Raw genomic sequence first — 22,490 nt, forward strand, 5'->3', positions numbered from 1 at the left:
TTTATTTTTCTTATAAGCATATACTTTATAAGAATCAAATCAATTACTCTTGATAGACGGTGATATACCTTTCGGTAATTAGTTCTTACAAAGTAAACAAGGGATTGCGCACAACATGACCTTATTTATTTCTCTTATAAGCATATACTTTATAAGAATCAAATCAATAACTCTTAATAGACGGTGATATACCTTTCGGTGATTAGTTCTTACAAAGTAAACAAAGGATGGCGCACAATATGAGCATATTTATTTTTCTTATAAGCATATACTTTATAAGAATCAAATCAATAACTCTTGATAGACGGTGATATACCTTTCGGTAATTAGTTCTTACAGAGTAAACAAAGTATGGCGCACATTATGAGGATATTTATTTTTCTTATAAGCATTTACTTTATAAGAATCAAATCAATAACTCTTGATAAACGGTGATATAGCTTTCGGTAATTAGTTCTTACAAAGTAAACAAGGGATGGCGCACAATATGAGCTTACTTATTTTTCTTATAAGCATATACTTTATAAGAATCAAATCAATAACTCTTGATAGACAGTGATATACCTTTCGGTAACTAGTTCTTACAAAGTAAACAAGGGATGGCGCACAATATGAGCATATTTATTTTTCTTATAAGCATTTACTTTATAAGAATCAAATCAATAACTCTTGATAGACGGTGATATACTTTTCGGTAATTAGTTCTTATAAAGTAAACAAGGGATGGCGCACAATATGAGCTTATTTATTTTTCTTATAAGCATTTACTTTATAAGAATCAAATCAATAACTCTTGATAGACGGTGATATAGCTTTCGGTAATTAGTTCTTACAAAGTAAACAAGGGATGGCGCACAATATGAGCTTACTTATTTTTCTTATAAGCATATACTTTATAAGAATCAAATCAATAACTCTTGATAGACGGTGATATACTTTTCGGTAATTAGTTCTTATAAAGTAAACAAGGGATGGCGCACCATATGAGCATATTTATTTTTCTTATAAGCATTTACTTTATAAGAATCAAATCAATAACTCTTGATAGACGGTGATATAGCTTTCGGTAATTAGTTGTTCCAAAGTAAACAAGAAACGGCGCACAATATGAGCTCATTTATTTTTCTTATAAGCATATACTTTATAAGCATAAAATCAATAACTCTTTATAGACGGTGATATACCTTTCGGTGAATAGTTTTTACAAAGTAAACAAGGGACGGTGCATAATATGAGATTATTTATTTTTCTTATAAGCATTTACTTTATAAGAATCAAATCAATAACTTTTGATAGACGGTGATATTACCTTTGTTTATTAGTTCTTAAAAATTAAGCAACAGTTGTTCTTCAATTGGTCTCTTTTTTTAGCGATTTTAAGCCTCGTTGTTATTTAAAAAAGTGTTTCGTCAAGGCTCGATGTAAAGTAGATTTCAAATTGGCTTCAATCTCTACTTCTTGTTTTTCCTATGTAGTTTAAATTCTAGGCGAAATTTTCGACTTTAAGTCGTCTTGTTTAAATTTCTGATTGTTGATCTTTCCTGCACAATGATATTATAATGCAAGTGTATTATCGAGGGCATATCATTAATGTCTAAAACGCACTGCGAAGTAAGTATTAACGACAAACTAATAAAGTTTACTACACTACTTATTTCTTGATCAACAAATAGTCATCAAATACACTCATTTCGTTTTATAAGCATACTGAAGCTCAAATTTCCAGAAAAATTTAGCATATGCTAAGCATACCTTGAGGCTCAGGCAAAGAAACTTCTAGAATCATAATTTCCAAAACTTCAGAAAATAACAGAAGAATGAAGAAGAGAATTACAAACAAAATTGGTGATTTTATTTTTGTTTAATCTCTTATAAATAACACAACTTATAATAACAACAACATTCGAAAACAATAGAATGTCTTCATTTCTCTCAAGATTAAAGATAGGGGAAAATCCCGGGGGGGTCACTCATATGATCTGGCCTACGTCATGTGCCGCGCTTAAGGGTGGGGTTTTTCGTTTTTCTGCATCCCAAAATGCACTGTAAGGGTGTGTTTCTGTGAGATTGCACTGCAAGGGTCGAATTTTAAAACAAATTCAAAATAATTGTTAAAAAGAAAGGTTTTTACTTCTCGTTTGTTTGAAAAAGTTTCTATTGTCTGATAATTACAGCTGACAAGAATAATTTTCTCAGTTTTTCTTTGAAACCAGTTGAAACAGAAAATTTCCCAAGCTTCTTCTCTTCACGCAGATATACAGCTGAGAAATATAGTGCACTAGAAGGGTTGGGTGAATCAAGAGAAAAATGCACTGAAAGGGTACCTTTTCAGCCATATTGAACTGCACTGTAAGGGTACGATTTTGAAAAGCAGATTTTGCGCGGCACATACCGTCGTTTCAAAATCGAGTGCCCCCCCCCTGGGGGGAAAATGCGCGAAATTTTTTACCCCCCTTCATAATTTTTTTACCAAGCATAGGGTTAAGCATAGTCGAGGCTCAAAATTGAACTTTACCTAAGCATAGTGAGCTTCAGCCGAAATTTACCGTATGCTTATAAAACGAAATGAGTGTACGACAGAGATAGAACATTAGAAATTCAGATGTTATCATTCCAGCCGCGGCTTTCTTATGGTATTCCCAACAACGGCAAACCAAACCAAACCAAAAAAATATATCGATATATCGATATATCCAGATATACAACGTATAGCAATGTGCTCTCCCGGTTATTACCATAATGGCTTTATGGCAACTCCTGAACTTGGGCACAGGATGTATGTATCCAGATATATTTACAAAATTTATCGTTTCATTTAAAGATTTTTAACGAGGCGGCATAATGACGATTCTACAAAAATACAAAGGAGATGGATGTCCAGTCGTTTATATATTCATGTTCAATGGAAAATATCGCGAAAACATTTTGTGAAATCTCGATTTCCGCAATACGTACGCTCCCTCTAAATGGTCCTATTGTTTTGCTTTTACATTTTAGTTTACTTACGTTTTAGAACTCTTTTGCTTTTGTTCTCAAAAATTCCTATCCGTATCTGGGCTAAAGTCCCGGGAGGGGGTACTAAGGTTGTGAGCTGACGGGGGGGGGGTGCCGCCCGACTTTCGACCCTCGGACCCTTACCGGGACTAAAAAGAAAAGGAGAAAAAAAGAAAATTTTGTGAATTTTATGACCCTTACCGGGACAAATTTGACCAAATTTTGACCAAATTTCGATCTTTCTGGGGGTAAAAAGTTGAAATTTTCCTATTTCTCCTACCCTTAGTGGGACTGAAATTTGATTTTCTAATTTTTCCGACCCTTAGCAGGACTTTGGAAATCCAAAAAAGGTACCCTTAAGGGCGGCACATACCGTACCCGCCATTTGCCTAAGTACCCCCCCCCCCCGGGCTAAAGTCCTAAACCCCCCCCCGTACCCCCCCCCCCCCTGAAAAATTATATCACGTGTTGAGTGTTGATGTCAGCAAAAAATTTCAAAAGACCAAGGTTATAAAGTGAATATAGTCGGGTTCACTCAGAATTTAATATGAAATTTGAGCAATGTTTCATATTGTCGCCATAATGTGAAACTCGAGAAACTTTAAGCTACCACGTTACTCTCCGTGCTGGTATGAAGGATCACAGAATATGAGTTCCTAACAAGTCCGACTGAACACCAACAGATCAAAAGAAAAAAGTTGCAGTCAGATCAGGAAGTCTTTAATTCTACTGACGAAAAATAAATCAAGAATGCCAAGAATTGATGCTTCTAGACTTGCTGGAGGCAAAAGAAAAGTGAAGTCTTTTGCCTACACTTGCTCTCGAAATACTTTAGCTGCTATCAATACAATTTTCATTGTGAGTATACATACAGACATATTTTTTATCAATCTTTTTGAGAACCACCAATCAGTCTAGACTTAATAACCCCTGCTTGGCAAACGATATCATCGACCAGGATGCAAGTGAAATTTTTCAATCTGTAGACCTAGATGGGGTTTCGGTTATTATCAGTTCGGGTGAGGGTTGGAGCTCGAGAGTCCAAATACAAGGCCAAAGGCCTTCTTCTTATATATAGGCTATGGGGCACTCATTGTATATACCCTGTGACTTAACTTAGGATCCTATAGCCCAGGGGATGTCAATCAAAAATTTCGATTATCGAACCAATCGAACTCAATCGAAACCAATCGAACTGATTGGTTGAATCAATCGAACTCAATCAAAGTGATTGATCGGACAATCGAACCCAATCGAATATTTACATTTTTTTCTCGGTTGATTGGTTTCGATTCACTCCGATCGAGTTCGATTGATTCGATCGATCAATTCAATTGAGTTCGATTGGTTTCGATTGAGTCCGATTGGTTTTGATTGAATCAGATTGCCTTCGATTAAGTTTCCTTTTTGTGCTTGAGGATTAAAAAGTCCGAACAATACCATAGAGTTGTTTAATATCGACATACATCTTGCAATCTCGACATAGCTGTAGGCTGGTCTTCGAAATAAAAAATCAAACATAAACAAATACATACCAAAGTTATCAATCAATCACTAAATTGTTCTCTCTCTCTATCCACGTCACAGATTGTTAATATAATATGAGAAATGTGAACTGTTATTACTTATATTTGAAAAGAACACTTTAACGATGTAGTAATCACTAAAAAACTAATTAGCATGCTTTCAACGAAGATGCCCAAATCACAACAACATTTTGCACGCGAGGAATTTTTTAGTAGACCTTTTTACCGTGAACCGAAAATAATTAAAAGAACCCGGTTTCCTTATGAATTTGAAAAGGGACTGGGTGTGCTAGATGCGGCGCCTAGAAGTTTAGCACGGCCTCCTAGCGCCTAGAGCGTGTGCTTGCAATAAATAATAAGGAAATGGAAACCAGGTCGACTAAGCGCGCAAATTATTTTTATCACGTGACTTGAAGCGTAATAAAGTTGTAAAATTTTAATGATGGACACAAGAAAGTTACGAGGAAGTTTGCATGCGTTCGTGCGTTGTGTAAAACTGCTTATAATTTGGCTGTTTTTTTAATTGAAAGGATTGCAATGTTTACTGAACTTCTAGTTTGATGGATGAACTTGTTCGATAAGAATGATACCAAGAATTTCATTCAAGGTTTGTTTTGATTATTTTACAGATCCGGTGTCGAGATTGCAAGACGTATGTCGAGATTAGACGATCCTACGGTAACGCTGTGATCGTCTCCTTTCTACCCTTATCGGCTCCCTTTACGTCAGCTCTTATTGGCGTTATTTTTATCGTCGCTGACGTAATAAGGGCCAGCAATAAAGGGGCCGGCGTAAAAAGGGCCGACGAGGTAAATAGTCTTCTATTCCTTTTACGCTACGACAATGAAAGCCTAGATGTAAGTCTAAGCCAATCGGAAACGATTGATCGAATCAATTGAACCCGATCAAACTCAATTGAAGTAATCCATCGGACAATCGAACCCAATTGAAATTTTACATTTTTTCCGACTTGGATTGATTTCGATTGTCCGAACGATCACTTCGATTGGGTTCGATCGATTCGATCAATCATTTCGATTGAGTTCGCTTGAGTTTGATTGATTCGATTGACAATCAAATTCGATTGTGTTCGATTGACATCCCCTGGTATAGCTAGGGATACCCTGTCAGGGGTACTGGTAGGGTTGGGAGCTTTTTCAATTACGGTCTGTAAATTATATGCTAGGCTGGTGGGATCACAAATAACTTGTTTGCGCTGCCGTCTGACCGACTGTTAGGTTTTCTTACTTTTCCAAATCTTTTTTAAGAGTCTGAAAGTGGTAAAATAGTCAGAATTTTATCTGATTTCATCCATCCCCTCCTTCGCTTCACCTGCCATCTATATTTTAAGGGGTCACTCACATATCAATTCTTCCTACGTCTGACATCCAATACACCTCATCGGAAATTCCACCTCCTCGTGTTGTTGCTCCGCGACACTTTTTGGGAGGTAAACAAAGAGCGATATTGATGCCAAAAGAGCCTCCAAATCAACTGAAGAACCACCGAAGTTGTTGTTTTTCTCTTTCTTATAGCTTCTGCTTAGCATCTTGAAAGCTTTGTTTTGTTTGTTTTTTTCAAATTCACTGAAATGAGGTGTATTTTTAGATATAAGCAAATGAGTTCTTGCTTTACGCGGGAATATACCGCCTCGTTCAGCTGACCAAAATGGCACAAAAATGACAAAATGACCTGTCAAGACATTTTAATATCTTTTTGTTTGGTAAAGCAACCAATTTCAAATAATCTTGACAAGGAATAAATAAGCTTTTCATATAGCCAAACAGAATTACCAAAGCTTTTACCAAAAAAATATATATCAAAGATTCAATTTCAGCCATTTTCAGCCAAATCCAACTTTCGTTCTTGCTGGGGCTTCGTGGAAACTTATCCTGTCCATGTGTAAACATTCCAGTATGTTTGTTATGTACTTGACTACCCGTTGTCAAACCAGGATAAGACGGGGGCATTGCAATAAAAAGTTATGCAAGAAAAACTAAAAATATAATTTCGACCTCAAAAGGTGACTTTCTTTGCCAATAACTTTTGATAAAATTGTTTCCCTAATTTCCCCTTTTCAGTAGGTCTTCCCATGGTTTCTGCCCCCCCCCCTTCGTCAAAAAAATTGCCTTTTAAAAAAGGGGGATTTTTGTCATTTTTTTTTTAAATAAGGGGGGATTTTTTTATCAAGGGCTGCAAGAATCTATCAAAATAAGAAAAAAGGGGGGGACTAAAATATTTGGTTTTATTGATAATAATTTTCTTTGTGTAATAATATCTTCTTTCCCATTTTTGTGCTCACAATCTCATGCCCACTATTTTGCAGACCATGCTATATTGAAAGTTATGTTACATTAGAATGACCTTTAACAGACCAAATCAAACCATAAAAGCTATTATTCTCCCCAATTAGATAACGTTTTAAGCTGTTTTGAGGGTGTAAAAAGTGAAAAAAATTTCTTCGTCGCCCAACCATGGTGGCCGACATTTTTTCCTAAATCTTACCCCCCCCCCACTCAAATGGCTCGCCGGGGCCCATGAATCTGCATACTCTCTTCTCTCTATTGTAAAAATTGTTTGCTGAAGGGTACAAAGATTTTCTTAAAATAGTTGGTCGACATCAATGATCTTTGAAATTAATGATCTTTGACATTTTCAGCTCTGTCACATCCAAAATCAATGTCATAAGCATAAAATCTTACTTGTGTTTTATTGCCTAAATTCTCTACTTGGGAAGACCACTTAGACCTAACTTAAACTAGGACTACAATCAGAAAACATTCCCAGTTCAAATCTAATGATAAAGATAATTTACAAGGCCTAAGATATGAACAAAACACAACTGTTGTACCAGATACTGCATCTTTTGTTTGCTTTTATTCATAAAAAGTTTTATTTGTATCATTTGATTATAGGATCCAGTTTATTTTCAATGATTTCTTTTTATTGAATTTTATTTAGTTGGATATCATTATGTACCTAATATAATGTTGATGGCATTGATATCAAACCAATCGTTGTACTTTGTTATTGTCTAAAAATAAAAATCTGAGGGGAGATTCCTCCTTTTTTTTCATTTTAAGGGGGGACATTCTAAAAAGGGGTACCGGTAATTTTAGTGCGATTTAAGGAGGGAGTTTTCTTTAAGGGCAAAATTGCATTTTAAGGGGGGACTGAACAAAAAGTAGGCAGAAACCATGCTTCCTCTCTCTTATATGCTTCAGAAAAAACAAAAACATTGCCCTAAAAGCTTAGCCTCACAAAGCCCCAGCTAATAATATAAACCCCTGGTTATATCTTTGTATTCTTATCCTATAAATATAATGGAACGGCCATACTACGGAAATTGCTGTCATGTGACTTTTTTCTACCGCGTGATACAAATCGCGCATTTTCATGGAATGTTGAAAATTTATTTGTTACGTCACAAGAAGTTCCGACTTCACATTTTTAAAAAACAAAATGGCAAAAGGACGTTTTTTTATGTTTATGATTATTAAAAGAATTCAGTTGATTTTAAGGTTTTAATTATTTCTTTTTCTTTTGCCATGTATACTAAAATATTCTACAATGTTTGGGGAACTCAAATATCCAAAAGTTTTTCTATTTTTCATGGAAAAATGAGCTATAAAGGCAATTTCTTTGCTTAAGGTTTGTTTTTTCTTCGTGAATTTTCATTTTCAATCTTTCTTTAAAGATTTAATATTTTATCAATTACCTTGGGATTTTCAGGGTTTATTCTAGAACTATTTGGGAGTAGAGAGCTGTTTACAGATCTTAAAAAGGTTTACTAATTCTTTAGATATAGTCAAAAGTTTAGACATTGGTAAAACTTATTTCTCCGATCAAACATTGACACATGCATTTCCAAATTAGACACGCGTGGCTACCATTTATGTTTATCTCCCAATTTCAACGGATCCATTTTAGCGCGATTGTTTTTGTGGAATTTCCGATGAGGTGTATTGACGTTAATTTGAAAAAAACCCCACCCCCACCTCTTTTAACGTCAAAGTTTAATAATCTTTGTTTATCGCACTATCACTTCTGAAGTTTGTTTTGGTAAAAATTGTTCTATAAGATAGCAAAAGCAAACGAATACTTAGGTATACAAAAGGAGGAAAAGAAATATGGAAAGTACCATTTGTCGCAGTTTGTCGGGGAATAAACGTCTCAAATAAATATTTCTATTTGAAGTGGTTAGCTTGTAATCTAAGAAGCGCTGATAAAGTGTAATTCAACAACCAAAACATGCATGATTTTCGGCCAGTAAAAGTGACAAAAATCGTGTGAAAATATTGCGATTTAATAATGGCCACCCGCGAAATTAAAAGTCCCCGCAAAAATTTTTGAATATTTGCGGATAGGCCAACAACCGTGAAATTTAAATCCCCGCGAAAGCAGTTTATCCCATTAAAGTCAGCCTTAAAAATTTGGAGATTGGCCCTCAAATTTTTGCATAGTGAGGAGGGTCTCATGATTGGGAGTGTGATGTATAACCCTACCCCCTTAAAAAAGGATTGTTGATTGTTGACAATATTTGAGTATTGAATAACAAATTACTACAGCATACATTACATGCTCTCAGGCAGCCAATACTGGATTATAATTTTGCATTATTTTTAGAGTAGATAAGTGGGCTGGTCAGTCAGTGTTGGTGTTAAAAACTTTCAGGATGTTAGGAAAATTTGGTAGCTGTAGTACATTCCTTAAGTTGGTCTAATGATGACATCCTTCATTTACAACCAACTGTACGGCCGAAACATATCCAAACATTTTCCAGTCATGTTTGGGCCAAAGTAGCAAAACATATTTCTTATAAAGTTTGTCATTTTTAAATGTTCTTGGGAATAACGTAGATGTTACTATTTTATTATGGAGGCTGAAGTGCATGCAGCTTTACATACTTTTCTACGGGGTTGATACCCCACCCTCGAAAACAGCCTCCCCCCACCCTTTGCCACCAACCCCGCCCTAAATGTAGAAACTCTCTGAACCCTGCCCTTTCAGAGCAACCCCGCCCTTGACCACCAAAATCCAAAATATCCATGCCCCACCCTTCAAAAAAACTAAAAAAATTCCACGTGTTTCCAGACTCTTAGAACTTGTTCTCAGATAGGCCAGAGTAAGTCAAGTTTTTATATTTATACTAAAAATAACAAAAATGTTTGAATTTTTCATTTTCTCGCAGAATTATTTCAGGAGATATAACACCTCTTTTTGAGAAGAATATTTTTATTTGTGGGTGCCCCCGCCACGCGCGGTGAAAAAGAAGTTTGAAAAGATGATTTAATGATGATTAAAAAACTCCGCCATAAGTCAAGAAATCCCTGTAAACCCACCCTTTTCGACTTTTTTGGAAAATCGTTTACCCCACCAGGGTGGGGTGGAAAGTATGTTTAATTTAATTGTTATTAATAATGACAACACTCATTCTTCCAGATTAAAGAGAATCTTTTCAGCTTTCTAGTACAAAAGAAAATATAGACCCCTGTCTTTAAAAATGCCAACAAAATTTTAGTCTTATTGAAAACCCAGAACTTCCCATTATGAAACATAAATATCATCCTATACACCCCCTTTTCACAGACCCGGTAGGATTCTTCCAGGCAGTGGGGATAAAAAACAGGAACTCTGTTTTTTATGGCTGGGTATTGGAATTCCATTGTTTCAAGTCAGAAAATTCAGTGGGGATGGGAAAAATAGCATGATATTTTGCAGTGAGGATTTGTTTATTTGATTATTTTCAATGGGAAAAAATTGGAGTATATTTTTCCAGTCGAAACGATATTTTGGCCAAATTCTCCAGGGGTCCCAGTGGGTCTGTGAGAAGGGGGTGTTCCTATCAAATTCATTACAAAATAAATTTACTGCAGGATTTCATCATTTCATAATAGTCACCTTTTAATATGCAAAGATTTTTACTTTTTTTAGTTTATTGGTTTGATATTGATTGGTGTTGCAGCATATGGCAAGAAACAAAACATGCTGGTGTCTCTACCAGCTCTTGGAGGTGTCATTGCTTGTGGTGTCTTCCTTCTACTGATTGCTATTGTTGGATTGATTGGTGCCATCAGACATAACCAAATCATCTTATTCTTTGTATCCTTTTCATCATTGGAATTCCCAAATGAACATCATTGTAGTTTTAGACAAATTAAAGCTTCAACCTTTTTTCTGATTTGAGTAACTATTTGTTTGACATAACAAGGATAGTACAACACACTATGATGTTTCAGAATACCTCGCTATTATTCTGGAAAAAACTTTTGCTTTGCCTCATTATTATCATAAGAAATTTGAAATCCATCACATTTACTTTTTATTATTTTACTTTTTCTAAAAGCTTGTTAAAAAGTTAAGATACCGTATTAAATTTTGCAGCTTACAAAATTTTGCGGGTACTTAATTTCACGCATAGCGTCAGCCCCTTCCTCCTGGTTGGGGGGGGGGGTTACACCCTAAATGTTTCCCAAAAAAAAGAGGGGGCTGGAAGTACACCACTGTTTTGGGGGGACCTATGTACTTCGGGGGAGCTAAAATCTCATCACTTAAAACGTTGGGGCTAAAAAAATTGAAGCTCAGAAATCTAAAAAGTTTTCGGCTGCGGCGCAACATTTTTATAGAAAGTGTGGAAAATATTTTATCTGAAACTTAGAACTGAACGCAATTCACATTGGAAAACCCTTTTTCACTGGATCAATTTTTTGAAAGTGTCTAGGGTTAAAAGTCCTGGGGGCTAACAAAAAATTCATAAATCTTTGGGGGGACTTAAAACTCAGGGGGACCTAATTTTTGCCTGGTACCTAAACCCAGGCTGACGCTATGTCACGATTTTTTTGGTCAAATTTCGCGAAATTTATACCGTTTAAATTTTTCAAAAATACAAAATCGCAAAATTAAATACATGCAAAAAATGTTCAAAATAGGCCGAAAATTACGAAAATTGAAAATACTTATTTGTTACACTTAGTTTCTATTTTTGTCACTAGTTTGTTATTATTTTTAGTATGTTTACACCCAATACGTTGTGTTTTAAGCGAAATCAGTCATTTTCTTGCTTTATTCCCACCTTTTGAAAATGTCCACTTTAGTGAATCGCGAAATTTAATACAGGCGAAAATTTCCAAAAACTGGCAATCGCGAAATTTAATACACGCGAAACACATTTCCTCGAAAAAATTTTGCTGGTTTTTGGAGTGTCTAGCACTCCCCTATATTAATTGTAATGGCATTGGTAAAATTTATATATAACTACAGTTTGAAGAAAGTCCAATCTCGTAACATATTTGAGAACTTTTCCTTAACTATCTCATTGCTTTCACACTGTACAGTATATGATCATAATGAGCTTACTCTTCATTGTGTTATTGGCCTGTTCTGTAGCTGCTTTGGCTGTCACAGAAGACCAGCGCCGTGATCTGATCCAAACAGCATGGAAAAAGGCACCAGTAGAGGCTGCATTAGTCGAGAAGACATACAATTGCTGCGGACTTACTAAGGTCTCGGATACCTGCAAAATGAAATCGGTAAGTATCGTCTTTCACATGATTTTTTCATGCTTTATCCCCAGACATTCTATTTTTGGTGATTTCCAACCTTTTTTCTCTTCATTTTTTTATACCTTCTTCTAGAACAGTCTTTTATGCCGTTTACAAGGTGACCTTGAGATGAAATTGTTCTATATGTATATTATTGTTAGATTCCTTTTTTCTTTTTCGAGTTTTAGCCTATTGCTCTCATAAATATTTATATTCAAATGAGTTTTAAATTGTTAAATTATCTCCATATGCACCAATTTCTCCTCAGTATTGATGTTCAATATCAAATTCAAATTTGAGAAAATATCTTTCTTTTTGCAGAACACACCTTGTTATGAATCGATCAAAGAACCATTGGATCGCGCACTCTCAGTATCAGGTGGTGTTGGTCTTTTCTTCTCTTTCTCATTGGTAAGTTCATTACTAAGATTACGTAATTCTTGAGTTTCATTACGTAATGCAGTGGAGTCACCATAACTAGAACAAGCATGGAGAGCACAAATTTGTTCGAGTTAAGGAAATTTGTAAGCAAAGACATAGTTAACTGAAGGAACCACAGAACTTGTTCGAGTTATAGAGACTCCACTGTATTATATATAAGCAAGCCTGTCTCGACGTTTTTGGACGTTTTACTTGTTTGACAATTTCTCAGCATGTATATGATATGATACTAAAAGTAATAAAAAGTAACAGCCCTTGAAAGTAAGTCTAATACGGCAAAAAATAACCAAAAACAACATAAAATGACCTACTCCACAGTGCTGTAACTTATTTATTTAAGAAAGATGAACGCATATTTGAAATTAGCAGGGGGTACCAAGTCGTGGTACTGGACCAGTGCTAAAAAGTTGTACCTTCTTGTTTTTTGAAATTTATCTGAGACCATCACCACTTAGTACCCTGGTAGTAAGTTGAATTTACCCCTTAAAATAGGTATACCACCCCTTAGTACCCGGTACAATCTTGATATCACCATTGAGAAATGACACACCACCGTTAAGTACCCTGTACTAAGTTGATTTTCCCCCTCAAAATAGGTATACCACCCTTTAATTCTTAGTAATGGTACTTTCTGGTACACCTCCTTTAAATGGTCTAAAAAACTTCCTTTTTTTTTAAACTTCATTTTTATGGAAATTTCAAACTCATTTTAGGCCAAAACCAATTATAGAATCTGAAAGCTATTGAAAAACTATATAGAAGACTTTTAAGCAAGTATGGCTGATTTCTGTACTGAATGGGAGTTATTTGATGTAGAAGTGTCATTTTATAAGCGATTTATGACCAAAATGAGGAGGAAACCACCACTTCTTCATCAAATAACTCCCGTCCAGTACAGAAATCTGCCCTACTCGCTTAAAAGTCTTCTACATAGTTTTTCAAGAGCTTTCAGATTCTAAAATTGGTTTTGGCCTAAATGAGTTTGAAATTTCCATAAAAATGAGCTCTTGGATTTAGTACCGACCCCTCTGAAATTAGTGAGATTCAAATATTCTTAAAAGTCAAATGATTTTTTAAACAGAAGGAAAGGTCTTCATCATTTCATCTTCAGTTTTCTCTTTCTTTTCCAAGGTTTCAAAACATTTAAACCTATAAACATTTACACCTATAATATAAGGAGGCCCGGAATTCCCGAGTTATTTTTTCCGAGTTAAAAAAACCGAGTTAAAAAAAACCCGAGTTATCCCGAGTTATGACGTCATTTTTGGAATTTAGTGACGTCATTTTTCATTTCATAACTCGGTTTATTTTGCTTCCTTTAACTTTCCGAGTTATTTTCCATTTTTTAACTCGGGAATTTTTGCTTCCTTTAACTTTCCGAGTTATTTTCCATTTTTTAACTCGGGAATTTTTGCTTCCTCTAACATTCCGAGTTATTTTCCATTTTTTAACTCGGGAATTTTTTCTTCCTTTAGCTTTCCGAGTTATTTTTGAATTTTTAACTCGGGAATTTTTGCTTCCTGTAGCTTTCCGAGTTATTTTCCATTTTTTTTGGCTTGTAAAAACAGCCAATAGTTCCAATAAGGGTCACAAAATCCCGAAATAATCAGTTTTTTCCTCAATTTTTGCGGCACATACCCGTCAGCTCGCAACCCTAGTATCCCCGGGGCTTCTATAAAGCCGAACGGGTCTTACACGATCCCTCCATTGTTTTTCAATAACACAGGGATGTGCCAAGCCAAGGGCGACTTTTCTGCTTCTAAAAATTTTCTCACGAAAATTTAGTGTTCATTCATTCGCTTACGTTACGTTTATTCTTTGTACGTGTGACAACGAGTGACAAAAAACTCGACTAGCAGTTTCCTCGTTGCTTAAGTAAAATTTTCCAGTATCTTTCACTTCACATTGCGCAGAATGGGGTTTGATGTTCGAATTATTTTTATAAAAAGACGGGGGTAAACATTCGAATAACAATATACCTTCAGGTCAACATTTAAAGACTTTCCACTTTGAAAAAGTAGCGTATTTGACCCCCGGAATGTTTTTTACCCGCAAGTCTAATTAGAGCCTTATGACACAAAAAGATTCGATTAATAATTCGAATGTTTTGCAAAGGTCACATGCGTGCGGGAAACTTTCGAATGTTTTTCTGTAAGTTGATTTGGTGAGTGTGTGCACCCTGGACAGTTTTATTTATTTATTTTTTAACATCTCTCATAAAAATCTACGAATAGTCTGTGAAATGATTGATTCAAGAATCGTTGGTGATTCATTCAAATTTTTTACAGCGAAGGGGGAAGGACTCAGTGATTTAGTGAATTTTTCTGAGAATCTTGTCATGTCACTTACAGTATTCTTTAATGAAATAGGGAGGAAATATGAATTTTGAAATAGCTTTATCTCATCACTTACCTGCTGTATTTTTTTAGATTTTATTTATGCTGTAATATTTTTGAAGGGCTTACACTTTGTTTATCTAGCAGGTTTTAACTTCAGTTCTTGCTTTTCAATTATTCACTTGTTTGCTGATTATTCATTTTATTAAGCAAGTTAAGGTTTTTCTAGTTGGTAATGGATGGTTATGTCTTTGATTTAGGTTGGTATGGGATCAATAGATTAAAACTGGTGTTTTCTTTATGAAGAAAAATAACTCGGAAAGCTAAAGGAAGCAAAAATTCCCGAGTTAAAAATTCAAAAATAACTCGGAAAGCTAAAGGAAGCAAAAATTCTCGAGTTAAAAAATGAAAAATAACTCGGAAAGTTAAAGGAAGCAAAAATTCCCGAGTTAAAAAATGGAAAATAACTCGGAAAGTTAAAGGAAGCAAAAATTCCCGAGTTAAAAATGGAAAATAACTCGGAAAGTTAAAGGAAGCAAAATAAACTGAGTTATGAAATGAAAAATGACGTCACTAAATTCCAAAAATGACGTCATAACTCGGGATAACTCGGGTTTTTTTAACTCGGTTTTTTTAACTCGGAAAAAATAACTCGGGAATTCCGGGCCTCTAATATAAGCATTTAAACCTATAAACATTTAATGGTCATTTTTTGAAATACAATTATTGTTTATCATTTTCAAAACTCACTGAAAGAAATTGCTTATAAATTACTATAAAGTGCTATCAACTAATAAAAATTATATGAAACTTTGAAACTACAAAACAAAATTTGACCAAAAACATAACGTCTAACAAGGACTTGTTCTTGAATTGCACCGAATCGTACTAAAAGTATTTTTCAATACCAATGTTTCACGGTTAAATCAAAGTCTTTGAAAAATGTTATGTTTTTCTTATAACGATGAGGTTTGTGGTGCATCTCATCATTAAGTTACATTCATGGATACTTGCTCCTTGATATATCTGTTCTCGTTCCATCACAATAACTGTCGACCATTCAAAACCGTTCACATCTGAAGCTTTGACCACCAAAACATTTCCTTCTTGAAGAAACTTGTATGGGTTCTCTTCCTTTTTGAAATCATTCTGACCGTCTTGGTACATCTTCGATTTCTCTTTAATTTGGATTAAATGATTACCAGCATCCTTGCCAGATTTAGTAAGAATTACTAAGATTCCTTCCTTGGTTCGTTGCCGTGCTTCTTTCATCGCGTTTTCAAACGAATCCACAAATATCGGTGTACAGCCTGTCGGGAAGTTGGCAGGAGGCATAATGATACCTTCTTTATAGTCATATCGTCTCTCTTCCGCGTAGAATTTTGTTGTTTTCACGATCTCTCGCGCATTACGAAAGTTTTGCGAGAGATCAAGAAAAGTGAAAATGTCTTCCCATTCTTCGAAATGACCGAAATGTAATCCTTCCGTCATTGGTACGATCCACAAGGAATGGACAATCTTCAACATTTTTTTGAATAATTCACTGTCAAACATATCGATCTCGTCACAGAAGACGGCTTTGATGTCGTGTTGAGCAATCTTTTGAAGGATTTGATCACGCTGTATGTCTTCCTCTTCTTCGCCAGCCTAAGGGTAAAAAAAACATATGACTTATCGAAACATTTTCAGTTGTCAGAGAACAGGTTGATTTTTATTTCTACTGGTTTTCAATGGCAAGGGCGTAGTGGTATGGCTCCATGCATTCCACTTGAAAAAGAAAGACTATTTCTACTTCGTAGGGAGAAGGGTCTATTTCAAACGAGGTGGACCCGTATCATCCTTTTATCGTCATTGGGAACCAGTCAACTTCTCTTTGACCCGCAAAGTAATTTCGAAATCGATTTAAGAAATGATATCACTCAGTTCAGATTCCTCTTGTTTAAATTAGAGTAAAAATGTTATGCTTACAACGTAGTTTATCTCCATGACAACAATTCCACAATTCTCCTCCAAATCAAGTTTCATACGATGGTAAAGCATGCTGCGAAATTCACTTTTCACTGACCTTTGCATTCCTACCAAATACAGGACTTTTCCTTTATATTGAGGTTTCTTGTTCAAATGCATCGCTTTCTGCTGGAGTATTACTGTTTTTCCTGTTCCAAACGGTCCACGAATGATCAACTTGTTGTAGCGCGGATCGTTGCTATTCATTACTGCCATTTGTTGATTGGAGTAAAATAGAATGTTGTCACTAGTCGAAACATTTGCGATGGCATTTTGGATGTAATCAACCCAGTTTGTACTGGTAATTGGTGCGACAAGGTCCTTCTTGGAAATGTGAATTGAAAATACGATTATCTTCAATAGTTTTTGAATTTGATCGAGTGGAGTCGGTTTTTGAGAGATTTGGACGATCGGGTGATTATGGAGTACGCGCGTCAGCCATGGTTTAATGTCGGTTTCCATTGTAATATAATGTCGGCTACTAAACGAAACAGACTCGTTCCCGACACAGACAACAGGGTAGAAGATCCACCCGGACTCCAGTTGGTCTCCCAATCTCTCCTCGAATAATTGATGGTTCGAATCCAATTGCTGGAAAACTCGATCATTTTTTAGTTCATCTTTCATTTCGATGGAAATAATGAGTTTTCTTTGCCAGGAGATAATAAGTAAGTCTGCTTCTCTATGTGTCTTGTTTCGAACATTTGTTAGAAAATTGACGGAGGAAAGAACAACTGTGTTTTGTAGGATGTCATCTTTTAGCGGTAAAAGTTGATCGTAGAACCAGTGCTCGACCTTCTCTCCTAGCTCTGAAAGCTCCAACCCGAACAGCCACAGGAGGTTCGAATCAGTGGAGGGGTTTCTCTCAATCATTGATATAACTTTTTGTTTGAAACTTTTTCTAACGATTTTATTCAAATTGAAATCACAAAGCAGGGATTCCAACAGTGAAATGTTAGGTCTGATCCTCAAAAAAGCCAGTACTTTTGATCCAAATGACTTTCTTCGCACAAGCTCTGTGATACACCCCTGAACAAAGATACCCAAGTCTGTTGTAGTTGGCAGGAGGTTGGTTTGATCAATTTTTAGTTCTTGAGTGACCAAATACATGATTCTAAGGTTCATAATCCATTTGTCAAGTGCCTTTTTATCAATACGATCAGTATTATATTGTGTTTGCAGGAAGGCATCCAATTCCACAGTCAGCCAGTGTCCTAATGAATGTTCTTTCAAATTGTCCAGGAGTCGCTCGATATCTTTCTTGACGTCGTAATCTAGAATCGCTACCGACGATTTCTTTGAGTATTGGTTTGAAACGAACGTTGGAGGAATGAAAACAGCTTCATTTGTATCGTTCTTGAAAAGCGATGTCTCGCCGTATTCTCTTTGAAGGAGAAACATGGCAGCTTTGATTGGGTCGTTGAATTTGAGCGTGTTTCCCAAATTGAATTGTTTGGCTTGACGTTTTGTTGCGGTTTGGTTGTTCTTGATGATCTGCCAATATAGTGATTTCTTTTGATCACATTTTAAAGGATCAATTGCCTTTGGTTGCAATGACAGTAATTTCTGTGCCATGTTTGGATTTGGATGGCTAGAAGCGTTCGCCATTTTGTTTTTGGTTTAAAAACTATTTGCTTGATATATTATATCCTTCTCAAGTGTAGTGACATCCATTGAAAGAAAAAAAAGTAAAACAGTTTGATAAACTAATAAACTATAGACTAATTAAAAAAATTTAAAATAGCTTTGAAATCACTTTTTCAACATCACCATGACAACAGATTGAATCTAATTTTTATGTAAGCAACTCCAATCTGAGTTCAGGCCAAAGGTTTCTAAGGATTATCTGAATTTCGGCCTTAAAGTTCGCTTACAGATTTTGAAGGAGCTTCCAAAGCTTTAGATTTTAACACAGTTTCATTTTAAGTTCCATGTTTGTTTTCCCTGTCTTCAGGTATAGATTGCTAAGCTTGCTTATTTCTTTGGGCCATTTTAAGACTCGTGTCCTCGTCAACTCGGTTGCTTATGAAAAATATGTATAAAGAGTATTTAAGCTTTGTTAGTGATGTAGCGTGCATTCTTCTCGTTGCCTCATTTATTATTTCGCACACATTCTAATCTTTATAATATATCACGAATTACCAACTTATCTTCTTAAGGCTTGGGGACACGAGAAGTTGGTGCGTTGGTGCAATGCAACATGCTCTATCCCATCAACACAAGAAAAAAGTATGTGTCCCATGGTTACTTTTTTTGTTCCATGGGACAAAAAAGTGAGGGAAATACTCAAAATACACGCTGATTTTGTTCCTGGGACAATGGAGCAAATTGATTCGAATCAAGTCCCAGGGACAAAAATCTGATTTCACTTTTATTGGTAGAAAGAAAAATGGGGTGGAGACACGAGAAAGCGTTTCAGGATGGGAGGATGGAGTATGGAGTATGTTGCATTGCACCAATACGAAAAAACTCCTAAGCCTTTATGCTCATGAAATCGTAATTTTTTTTGCACAGCACTTTTCAAGTTTTCATGATACGGAATGAATACACTTACCAACACTTAAAGGTCTGAGCCACTTAAAACATTTTTCATCCGATATAACATTTGAAAACTGAGCTAGCGGCCCCACCTCGAATGACGGAAAACACATATACAAATTGGTATCTGAACAAAAGATGATTCAAAAAATTCGTTAACAGTTTACAGAAAGGATTGCAGAAAACTTTTGTACTTACGTGACAGTGACAAAAATTGTTGTGTTGAGATTTCTCTGAGGTGGGCGGGCACTTGAAACAAAGTTTAGCAATTGAACTGCAATTTGTTTATGTTTCATTTTGATTACATTTGTTTCAATTGGCCCTCAGAACTTAAAGCGTGAAAAGGCTTGGTGAGGGTTTATCAGAAAGAAATGACGTCTGTATCTGTAAGAAAATCATCGAAACGACTTCAAATATTTGACATCGATTTTTCCTGGTACTCTTAGGTTCCAAATAAACGGGCCCCCCCGCTTGTTAATTTTTCGTAAATTTTCCAACCCCCCCGGACCTTATTAGGACCCCCCCGTTTATTAATCTCTAAGAATATTTTCAGCTGTCAAAGAGAAGGCCCCTTATTTTGCTCTAAGTAGCCTGATTTTAGCCTATTTTTAACTTATTTTTGGGTTTCAGAAGTACAATTTCCAACCCCCCCCCCGGCAATTAGGTCCCCCACGTTTATTAAAATCTAGAAAATTTTCCAACCCCCCCCCCGTTTATTCGAACCCCCCCCCCCCCCGTTTATTTGGAACCTAAGAGTAAATTTTAGCCCAGCGTCCTCGCATTCTAAGGGCTGCTAGGCGCAGTGGCGTACTGGCAGGGTTGAGTTGTATTCGTAAGTAAAGGGGGCGCCAAAAACAAAAAATCTAGGTATAAAAAGGACCCCAATATTCTTCTTGGTCATCCCACCGCGCCACTGGCTAGGCGTGCTTTCCATTGAGATGAAATTAATCTATTTTCTAAACACAATGGTAATGTAGATGCCTAAGCTTGTGGATCTTTTACGCCTTTGTGGATGAATTACTCTACATTAAACAGTTCCTTAACCACTCATTATAGAAAATGGAGTTTCAGAACAGAGCACACAATTTTAATTTTTCTCTTTCTCTTTTAGTTATTAGCTGTCTACTTAACGGTTCGTTTCCGAAATCAGAAAGATCCACGAAGCAATGCTGACGCTTTTCTGTAATGATGGATCTCCTTTCTCCACTTTACTCTGTGATATAAATTTTTAGGTATTGGTATTTTTATTAAAGTGACACAATTTTAGCATTTAGTTATATTATTTTCTGATGCTCTATTAAGACTACGACAAGAGGGTTTTATAATTCACGCTATACATGTTTTTTCTATAGGCATAAAGTTTATAAGCTATGCAGGATCAGTCTTTGGTTAAGAACAAAAGAATGCTAGCCTGATATAGGGGTAGACACATGCGTATTAAAATACATGTATTGCCTTCCATAGAAAATAAATCATAATGATGGTCACTACTCTCGGGTACTTAATAGCCGTCCCCCCCCCCGCTAATTAATTTTTCGAAAATTTTCCACCCAGGACATTCTTATTCCAACCCCCCCGCTTATTAACTTTTGGGAAAATGATTTTGAAAGTTCCCTTTTTTGTCCTAATTCAGCTGTATTAGCCTCCTTTTCAAAAATTTTCCACCCAGGACATTTTTATTCCAACCCCCCCGCTTATTAAGTTTTGAGATTTTTTCCAACCCCCCCCGCTTATTCCAACCCCCCCCCGGCTATTCGGTACCCGAGAGTACTCAATAAAGTGAATTGACTAAGAAAACCTTTTCGCTTTCCGCTAAACTTTTGAAAAACGCTAATAATTTTGGATACCACGACACTCAGGTTTTTGTTGTCGCCAGCCGCTCTGAAGGCTAGTTTGTAAGGTTTAAGAAATGTTTGGTTAGAAATGTTTTTGTTTTTTTAAAGATTTATTTCTATTTTTTTGGTTTAATTTTTTCTGTTTTTTTTCATATATTTTCATATATATTTTTGATCGATTTCTATTCATTTGTATTTTGGGAACGATTTTTGTGTGTGTACATTTCATCATATACTTTGACTATTTTTGTCTAATTTAGAAAAATATTTATTCAATTGGGTACTCGTTTAGACTTCTAGTTTTGACTTTTCATCTTCAAATCTATTTACCAGCTGATGTATTTACCATGTGCTAAATCAGTTTTTGAATTTCAATCATTTTAAAGCCTATCGAATCGTGCGATTTCTCGATTTTTCGTTTTGTTGGGCACATATTAAAAACTTAGCTTTAGGGTTAAGCATCAAATGAGGGAATGATAATTTTTGTGTTATAATAAGTAATAGTATTGTTTTTGAAGAATTTTTTTCGAATTTTTTTATTTATTAGTAGGGCTTATTGATGTAAGCTCGTATTCATTTTCGTGAGAAAAGATTAGTAGAAAGGATAATGGTGAAAATCTAAATCGCTCATCTTTCTTAATTATTCATCAAATTTAGTGTGGGTTTTTTATGAAATTTTCTTCTTTGTATTGTATTGGTTCCTTTTCCTCACTTGAAAACTGAGCCCATAATGCTATATTCTTTCATTTTTCATTTCGTTGCTTTGTTTTTAATGATGAAAATTAATAAAATACTTTTTTTATGATTATTTGATGTGAGATTTAGAGTACTTAGCTGAATCGATATTTGTCCTCTAGTTTTCTTTATTTCATAACAACAAACATGAAGGATGAAGCTAAGAAGCAGCAAGCCAGACAAAACAAAGATCAAGCATTACTCGATAGACGTGGTAAGAATCGAGGCCGGCATCTAACATGCATGACACCATTCCGTCCAGCACGTATCTATCCTCCGGACCTCAAACTTCCAACTGACAACCATAATCAAACATGTCATCATCATTCAGAAACATTACGTCAACATTGGGAAGAAAGAATGTTATCTCAACTGACTCGGGAAACCGTGTTTTATATAAAACATAACTTTGATGACAAATCTTCTAATAGAAGGGATTCACCGTCCGTCAACGAGTCTACAAATTTGTTCAATAATCTCCGTGACGCGAGACGTAAACGTCGTCTCTTCGACCTTCATTACACGGATGATTCTGAA

General features: G+C 35.6%; 2 protein-coding genes across 2 annotated transcripts; one reads left to right on the plus strand and one right to left on the minus strand.

Annotated features, from left to right (window-relative positions):
- Positions 1-3,562: 3,562 nt before the first annotated feature.
- On the plus strand, positions 3,563-20,831 carry LOC136797768 (tetraspanin-31-like). The gene is made up of 5 exons (XM_067054357.1): positions 3,563-3,852; positions 10,455-10,622; positions 11,855-12,049; positions 12,383-12,472; positions 20,495-20,831. The coding sequence occupies exons 1-5, from the start codon at positions 3,745-3,747 to the stop codon at positions 20,567-20,569; spliced, it is 636 nt and encodes a 211-aa protein (XP_066910458.1). The 5' UTR covers positions 3,563-3,744; the 3' UTR covers positions 20,570-20,831.
- Positions 15,547-18,609, minus strand: LOC136797767 (uncharacterized). The gene is made up of 2 exons (XM_067054356.1): positions 16,807-18,609; positions 15,547-16,485 (listed from the first exon to the last, which is right to left on the minus strand). Exons 1-2 carry the CDS (start codon positions 18,451-18,453, stop codon positions 15,784-15,786), a joined length of 2,349 nt encoding a protein of 782 aa, XP_066910457.1. The 5' UTR covers positions 18,454-18,609; the 3' UTR covers positions 15,547-15,783.
- Positions 20,832-22,490: the final 1,659 nt, after the last annotated feature.

The sequence above is a fragment of the Clytia hemisphaerica genome, unplaced genomic scaffold (genome assembly GCF_902728285.1).
Source record: "Clytia hemisphaerica strain Z4C2 unplaced genomic scaffold, Clytia hemisphaerica genome assembly, whole genome shotgun sequence".
Classification (NCBI taxonomy): domain Eukaryota; kingdom Metazoa; phylum Cnidaria; class Hydrozoa; order Leptothecata; family Clytiidae; genus Clytia; species Clytia hemisphaerica.